This window comes from Pygoscelis adeliae, unplaced genomic scaffold, assembly GCF_000699105.1.
Source record: "Pygoscelis adeliae isolate BGI_AS28 unplaced genomic scaffold, ASM69910v1 Scaffold84, whole genome shotgun sequence".
NCBI classification, from domain to species: domain Eukaryota; kingdom Metazoa; phylum Chordata; class Aves; order Sphenisciformes; family Spheniscidae; genus Pygoscelis; species Pygoscelis adeliae.
The window spans coordinates 4,648,987-4,657,795 of NW_008824754.1; the positions used below are offsets into that span (position 1 = coordinate 4,648,987).

Here is an 8,809-nt window from a genome sequence, read left to right on the forward strand (position 1 = left end):
ACTACTGATTTTTTTTTTTTTAAAGACTCTTGAGTGCCCACAACCCCAACTGACCTAGGCACTTTTGGAGACTCAGCCAGAATTTTCAAGTTATTTTTAAATGCTGGAAGTTTGCAGAGGTCTGGGAATGTTAAATGATTGATTATTTGCATTGTAGAGCATAGGAGTCACAGCCCAGGACTGAGGCTCCATTGTGCTAGGTGCTGAATGCACACAGAACAAAATGACTGGTTTTGCCCTCGGTACCATGAAATCGGAGCGGAGTCAGCTCCCATCTCTCTTTTCGAATGTATTTATACATGCTCAGTGTGATACAGCAGTGTATCAAATCATGGATACGATTTTTAATAGCAGATGAAGTACAAGTAAAGGTCGGATTTGCGTAGCATGCATTTGCTTAATGTCTGGAATGGCAGGGCACAGTAAACAGCATATGAATGCCTGGATGACAATAATTGTTTACGCTTGGAGTTGATAACAGCGACTATATGTATTTTTAGCTGTGTTTCTCTGTTATGTCCAGGCCTCTGGTCAGTGCTGCATTGCCGTTACCAGATGACTTGCATTTACTGTGCTCCTTTGATCGCTGTGCCAGCATGACATCTGGCTAGTTTCCCTTTGCCAGGGTCCCAGGATCGTGGTGAAGTTCTCACACTTATTTGTATCTGTCTTTTCCCTTTATAATTAGCCTGAGAAATGAATGATTTCTACCCTCCCTGCACATGTGGGTTTATTCTGGGGTTTGTTTTGTGGGTTTTTTTTTTTCCCTTCTTCCAAGGGGCTGGCAGGAAAATTTACCCCAGTGATGTTAGGTTTTCTACAGGCTATCACAAAGCCCTTACCCCTGCTGTTGTTGAGCACCTTGGGATAGTCCATGAAGTTGCAGTGCTAATGGTTCGTTTTGTAAAGGTAGATGGTTCTCAGTTTACGAGTCAGAGAAAAGTTAGGTCCCGGCAGGGTTCCTAGAGTGGAGAAAAGACTGAAATCGGTTCCTGTGGGCGTTGTTCTGCACTGTCCTCCCCAAAAGCTCCATCTCGGGCACAGAGAGGCTTTACTCTTGCAGCACAAAATCAATCTGTGACTGTGAAGTGTTTGACCACGGTTGACATCTTGGAGCAATAAGGATTTTTATTATTATTAGGTATCTTGCAGCCAGCAAGCCCCTTGGAAGATAACCCCTCATGCTCGGGCTGCTAAAAGTGCTGAAAAAGTGCTTCCTACTGAAGTGAGAAAGTTCAAAGTGCTCATAGTAGCCTGCATTGCTGGAGACCCTCATCTGCAACAGTAACCTACACGAAGTGCAGCGTCAGTGCCCATGCCTGGACAGCAGCTGGGAAATTTGTGTCTCTCTCAAGCCTGCTGCTCTGTGGGACAGGATCTCCTGCTAGCCAGCTGGTATCGCGCTTTAGTTTTAAGTGTTACTTTTTGAAGACTTTATGCCAGGGAGAAATTAGAGACCTGCACATCAAATCCAGCAGTCTTGGGTGGGTACTTCAGCAATTGCAAGCTTTTCAAAATATTTTTGTCTCGTGTCCAGCCCTGGCCCAGTCACAATCTGAACTTGTGACTAAACTGATTCATTTAGGGAAAATTCTTTCTTTAACTGAAGAGCCCCAAATCGAAATACTTTAACAAAAGCCTGAAACATGGGCACAGGTAGCACAAGAACCTGCGTCTCCTGTTTCCTACTGCAGGCCAACCTCCGTGGCCTGGCAAGCAAAAGTTTTTGATCAGTTCTGCCTTAAACATTAAACAATTTTGGCCAAGTGACTCATTGTTTCATATTTGTTGTTTATATTGCTATAGCAGTTGAGGCTCTTAAGCATTGGATCCAAGATGTTGTTGTGCCAGGTGCTGTAGGAACATGGGGAAAAAAAAACAACCAAAAAGGCCTTGTGAGGAAGAACACGCATTTCTGTGTAACCCAAGACAACAGATGGCTACAGATGGGGGAGCACAAGGAACTGATGAGATAATACTGACCTGTGCAGTGAGTAATAGTCTTGGTACATCGCTTATCTAAACATGGCTGAGGTTTTATAGACACTATAGCAAAGGGCAGTTTGAAAGAGGATGATCAAGTGATAGCAGAATTTTACAGTAATATCGCAGCAAGTGAGAACAGCAGCAGAGGGAAAAGAGGCATGCTGAAAATGATGCTTGAGGAAAGATGCTTGCTGCAAAATCTGGTTAGCATCGTAGATGCTGTGATCATATATGAGAAAGTACAGGTACAGGAGCAAAGTAGAGACAGAAAGTGTATTTGTTGGAGCAGGGAAAGCAGAGCCAGTAGGGAAAAGAAACCTACAGGCAGGCTGTGTATTCAAAGTCTTGACCTGGAACTTTCTTTGGGTGTGTTTACTACTAGCAACTCAAGGAAAAAGAAAGTGCTGTTTCTTTGGATCGTAACCTTTAACTGTCATGTGGCATGAGGGAACAGATGAGTGAAGCAGAATGTGTGTGTTCCTTTATTTGCAGTGCAGATGCCTCCATAAGGGGCAAAGGAAAAACGCTGCTTTTTGTAGCGATGTTTATTTAAACTTCAGTTTAACAAAATCAGCCTGTGCAGAAACTTCAGTGAACATCCTCTTTAAGTTGAAAGCTTGCAGAGCAAGATGCAAGTCAAATGCCAAGCCCAGCAATTAGCACGCATCCTTTCATGAGTGTTAAACTGTGCTTAATCTCTTCTGATCGGATTCTTTTTCTCCTACATGCTGTCTACAGCTAAAAATAATGCCAAGTTAAAGATGTACCAAAGATAGCAGCTGCCCAATCCATGTTTTTTCTGAAGCAGCTCGCTCTCTCCCCAGTCATGGTTTGCTTCCCATGCAGCATGGGAGAAAACACAGCTATCATGGCATCTGTTTGGGAAGCTCTCGCTGGCTTGAGGATGTCCAGGAGCCCAAGTGCTCATAGCCCACAGTGTAAAAGGTATCGCTTGGAGTGCAGCTTCCCCACGGTAAAAATAAAACTTTTGAAGGTGTGTTGCTGTTTGATAGGACGGTTTCTTATGAAGGAAGTGTTGAATCAAGAAGGCTTTTGTATCCTGTGTAACGCAGCATGACGTGACTGCAGAACAAGAGAGGATGTATTTAAATAGACTGCCCAGAAGGTTGCTGGAGAAATAACTTCATAATAGGAAATGCATTGGTTGCTTCAGCATAAAATGATATCCCAGATGTGCTCTCTGCAGTAGGGACCCCTTTTAGCAGAACCATTTTTAGCTGTGTGGAAGGATCCCAGTTCATTATCTCGAAGGCTCTTTCAGTGATAAACTTTGGTCTTGCCACTAGAGGGGGACTGCAAGCTGTACACCGTACATCCATCCTGCTGGGCTTCACCAGTCCCCTCTCAGTGCTATCACCAGCCCAGCAACCCCGGCAGCAGGACCCTCTCTGCTCTGTTGGGCTCTGGGGTGTCACAGCACCCATAAAGGTCGGACCTTGCAGCCAAACAAATGTAAAGGGATGTGAACGAGGGAAGCCTGACTGGTGCAATGTCTGGGTGCTTCTCCAGTGATCTGGTTCTGCAGAACATCATTTTTTTATTCCCACACAGCTGCAAAAAGTGTCCTGAGCATGAATGGTGTTCAGTGAAAGCTGAATGGGGTTTGTGCAACTTTGCTGAGTCATGGAGAGGTGTGAATAACCCCTCTTAACGCCCGGCTGAAGCAACGCAATAGCAGCATACCCAACAGAGCCATTAAACTGGTTAAAGATGAAATAGAAACATGAGTGCTTCTAGATCCTGCGAGAAAAGTGAGCTTGTGGATGGGGCTTTCAATATAACAGACTCGCTTGTGTGCTGGGCCTGACCTACCTGTTTCTTGTTGCCTTGCAGGGCTTTTACCCACGTGTTCACCTTCGGCCCGACATTTCGAGCGGAAAACTCACAGAGTCGCCGGCACCTGGCAGAGTTCTATATGGTGGAGGCTGAGCTGTCCTTCACTGAAAGCCTCCAAGACGTCATGCAGGTGGGCACTCCAAATGTCTATGCAGGACTGGCGCCAGAACTTCCTCCTCCTCCTCCCTGAGCTGTGCTCCCTGCCCTCAACTGAGGGTGCAGCTCCTCTCACCCTGTGTGAGCTGGGTAGATGTTGCACAGGGACTTCCCAAGGATCAGGGTTTGCTCAGCAGAGGTAAGGCCACAGAGGGGATTTGGAAGGGAAGATATAGGTGCGAACACAGACCCCATCTGAATGGGAGGCTGCACAGTCGCTGTATTGCCGGGAAATGTGTAAATAAATGTGCTTGACTGGTCCTAATGAAAGTGGCACTCTCCCCTTCAAAGCCTTCAGCATCTCTCCAGTGAATCTGAGCAGTATTTATGCAGTGTGTCCCTTGGTGTGCTCTGTAAAGAGCTCTTTGAAACCTGCCTTGAAATCTCAAGTAGAAACAACAGTTCCTGGCATACGCTATTCACTGTGGCTTTAGCAGAAGACTGAAATCCTTAGAGTCAGCTAGCTTTTGATTTTTCAGGATTGACCTCTTGGTTGCAGTTTAACCACATGATGGATGCTAATGCATCTTACTAGTCTCAGCATAAGCCAGCTTATACCCAGTAGGACTTGTGAGTAAACATCCACACGCGCTCTCATATATCAGATAAGCTCCTTGAAAACTATTGGAGAAATAGCCTTAAAAAGAAAAAGACCTGAGGCACTGGCTACAGATGTATAAAATGACATCCAGGTGGTGGTGGTTTCTTCAGCCTGGATCATATACAGTCTGCTGAGTCAGTATGGCCTGACAGCAGAGCTGTCATACTCTCACTTGTGTGTGCTGCTTCTGCATCTTGGATGTCTGGATGGCACTGGGCTGTGTGGACTGACCTGTTGGGAATCTCTGTGCTCCATCGTTAATAGCATCCCGCTCTTTCTTTTCTCTCTCCTTTTCTCCGGAACAACTTTGTATATTCTTAGAGCGCAGCATATGTATATGATTATGCCTTACTTCCTGAGCCCCCTGTTTCTCTAGGTAATCAGGAGCTGACTGAAATCTTCACTGCTTTTATCTAGTATAATAAGCAAGGTCTTCTGTTAAGTGGTGTTTGAGCCCTTGAATACAGCATGAACCTATCTGTACTCTTGTGCTGAGAACCCTAATTTCTTGGTTTTTGAAGCATAGACAGCCAGTTCAGACAACTCAGAGAATTAATTTGAGAACTGTTCTGGAATGTGTAGCACTTTTATTTGTAGGGAAACCTTCCCCCCCCTTGGCTTGGCTTTTGTTATTGCTAAACATCTTGTGGAGTCTCAACTTGTGCTCTCCTCTTTCACTTCTTCCCTCTGTCCCAAAGTCTTTGACAAGCATCTTTCCCTGTAACAGAAAGTCTCTTAGCAGCCATCATTTTGCATTCCTCATAGCGAGTCTACATTGCAACATGCTTACTTTTGTGATGTTCTCATTTGCAGAAGTGGAGTTCCCTTTTTATTTATTTTTAAATTCTTGGGCAATCTCTCTTTAAAAAAAAAAACAACCAAAACTGACAGCTGCTCTAAAGCCTAAGTTAAGTTTCTTTTTCCCTGCATAACTGACCTAAATTCAGTGTTCTGTCATGTATCTGCCCGTTGGGCAGTTTGTCTGTTTGTCGTCATCTGCAAGTTCTTTGTTCGGTGCAAAACGCCCAGTTGAAAGCCTTGGGGGCTCTTGGCCAGGGTTAGCATCTGAACTTTGTCCTCACATAAAGAACTGGATTGTTTAAAATTTATTTTTAAAATTGGTATTCAACATTTGGACTGAATACCTCTAACTTCAGCAACTTAGTGTGCTGGGAATGCTCAGCTTCTTCAGGGACATCTTGAAGTATTTGCTTATACACTATTAAAGAAGAGCCTTGCTACAAAGATGTACATGTTTACCATTCACTGATGGGGCTTGAGATCTCTCTCTCAGCCAAAGCTCCAAAAGAAACATAGCTTTCCTTACAAAATAAAAGGAAAAAGAAGATTTAATGACAAAGTTAGATGTATTCGGGAGCAAAGGGCCTGAAATCTTAGAGCAACAGCCTTTTTTCCCCACCGTAATTGCACGGAGTAATGTTCAGTTATTCCTACATTAGTAGCACAGTTCTTGTGAAGTCTCATGCGTCTTGATCATGCAATCTAAATTTCAGTTCTGTGCCAAAATGTGTTTTAGTGCTACAAAGAAGCTTAAACTCTTACAATACTGGTTTCACAATACTTTCTGTGGAAAGTCTCATGTGCTCAGTGCAGTACTCTACACTACGTGGCTGGGTGATAGTATTACTACTTTAGTGTACAGGGTGTATGTAAGCGTATCGAAGGAGAGGCCTCTGTGGCCTCTTTCCAGAAGAATCTAGTCAAGAAGTTGAGTCAAGTTGCCCCAAGACACTCTTCCTCCAAACTGGATGAGAAAGAGAGGGAGTTAGAAGAAGGTCAGGTAAGACAGTGGAAGGGATCAAATTTGTATGGAAGTGTCTGGACTCACTAGAGCCATCACCCCTCCAGTCCCTGAATTGGAGGTCCAAGGCCTCCAGTCTCATCTGTCCTCTGAGATGCCTGCTGCCACCCTCTCCCTTCAGGGTGTCATGTAGCCGTATATATAGGTCATTACCCTCTATTTTTTGTTCCCCTGTCTTGGCAGTGCAGTGGATTTAAAGGATCCCACTTCACTCATGACACTAGTGGGCTCTCAAAGAGGCCATATGATGCAGTCATTATTGAATTTCATCAAACGCACATACAGAACCATGCTAAAAACCCATTATTTAGGCTGTAAAGTTAGGAAATGCCAGGAGGAAGTTTTCCTGAGGGCATTTTTGGGAGTTTATGCATAGTGTTAGTCTTCCTTAACAAGATCACATCCTAGCACCACTGTCTCTTTAAGGGATGGATAATACAATTTAACACACAGGATTTGAGCTCTGTCCTGAGGGCAGAAGTACTGTCTTCCACTCGTTACGTACTTCATCAAAATTAATTTTCTGTCATTACAGCCCAGTGACATGGAGCATTATTGCCTCTGTTTTACAGAAGGGAATTCAGGCATGAAATGAAGTCAACAGTAGCACTGATTTTGGGTGCCAGTTTCAGGGACCTTAGGTCTGAAATGTGGGTGTGGTTTGATTTCCAGAACAGTTTGCACTCAGAGTACTTTCTGTCTTCAGTGCCAAGGCTAATAAGACAGTTGGGCAAATCTGACTGCAGTCTCAAGGGAACAAACACCGGTGATCACATAGGAAAGGTTTGTTCCAAGTGTCTTGCACAGCGCTCTAGGGACATTGTGGTATGTGCAGGGCTATAGGTTCCTTCTCTGAAGTGGCATCCAGCTGCCATAGCTGAGGCTCGCTCTGTTTCCTAACTTCCATCAGCATTTATTGTTCAGCTTTGATGGTCAGTGAAGCAGTGATCTGACAGACAAGAGTCTCCTTCCTTTCATAAGAGCAGCATCTCTCCAGAGTGGGTCCTGAGCTATTGGTTATATAGCTGAGAGGAGACTTTATGACCAAGATCAGATGTGACTCTCTTCTCTGTGTGTGTGTGTATGTGCACACACGTATGGTGTGTGTGAGTGAGCATGAAGGCAAGAAATAATGGTCCGCTTGGTGAATGTTTCATATGTAAATATGCTGTGATCTACACTGCATCCATGTGCATGCCCCAGGTAGATGCATAAACAAAAATCCTACTGGCAGTTCTTGTGTTTTTTCTGGAAGTGTCTTATGTAATAAAGGTGATGATTTGAACCCTTCTTCTAGTGCACAGCACCTTCAATTGCTGCTGCTGACATTTACCGCTGTTTTGTTGATGATTTCCTCTGTTTCAGCTCTGGTCATAATTTTATTTGGGAAGGGGATAAGTTGCAGAATCAAAAGAACCAAGTTACGATTAAACAATACAGTTGGGAGCTGCTCCTGATCAAAATCAGAGAGTTAATCATTCAGTTCCACAGCAACATTGGGGAAGGCTAGGATTGATACTGCTGAACTTCTTTGAAAGGTGAAAAATCAAGAGATAAAGGCTGGGAGGGATGAGGGAGAAGGGAAAATTTTTACCTCTGTCCTCCTTGACTGCCCTCCTACCAGCACAATTTCTACATTTCCATTATGAAGCAAGCAAATTAATGGGCTTTTGGACACCAAGAGTCCCACCTCTAAGATGAGCAGCTTGCTGTGATTCCCATGGCTTTTTCCCTGTATAAGTCTCCTATCAAACGTGTTTCTTACAGGGTACATTCAAACCAATCACTTGACCTATAGCTCCAGCTCACACGTTCCCTCAAACCGGCGAGCCAGTGGTTATGCTTCTCCACTCATTTTTCATATAGCCTACTTTCTAGTCCTTCATTATATTTTCTGCTTAAAGCCATAACTTCTGAGTTGGAGAGCTTTTTTTTTTCCCCTCCCCTTTTCTTTATTTCCCTCCACTGTTCATGCCTCGTACACATCTGGCATAAATAAGAGCAGTGAGGAGGCCAATGCATGACCCACGTGTCTCTCTTTTGCCAGCATAAAACCTCAGTCTCAAACCTGGAAATATTTCTCAGATTGTTTTTCCCATACCACCCACATCTTTTTTCCACAAGAGGAAGCTGCTTATGTTGAATGCTGTGGGAACCTAATTGTTACTTTATCGCACAGTGAGGAAAAAAAGTGCTAATTAAACAACATGCTTTTCTGAAAGCAGATGATACTTTCATTTTCTAGAAAGAGGAAGCTTAATGTAAAATCCCTTCGTCTCTGCCTGGTGAAACCAGATGAATTGCCAAGAAGTTTTCTAATTTCATTTGCATAAGCCTTTTTCGAGCTACTTTGAAGAAAGTTCAAAGCTGACTTGTTTGATTATTTG

At 43.9% G+C, this 8,809-nt stretch overlaps 1 protein-coding gene across 1 annotated transcript in view; it reads left to right on the plus strand.

The window, feature by feature from the left end:
* NARS2 (asparaginyl-tRNA synthetase 2, mitochondrial (putative)) overlaps positions 1 to 8,809 on the plus strand; it is a 58,454-nt gene that overhangs the window by 32,117 nt on the left and 17,528 nt on the right. The window contains exon 7 of the mRNA XM_009323484.1: positions 3,841 to 3,973. Coding sequence (XP_009321759.1) covers positions 3,841 to 3,973 — 133 coding nt within the window. The remainder of the gene's footprint in view (positions 1 to 3,840; positions 3,974 to 8,809) is intronic.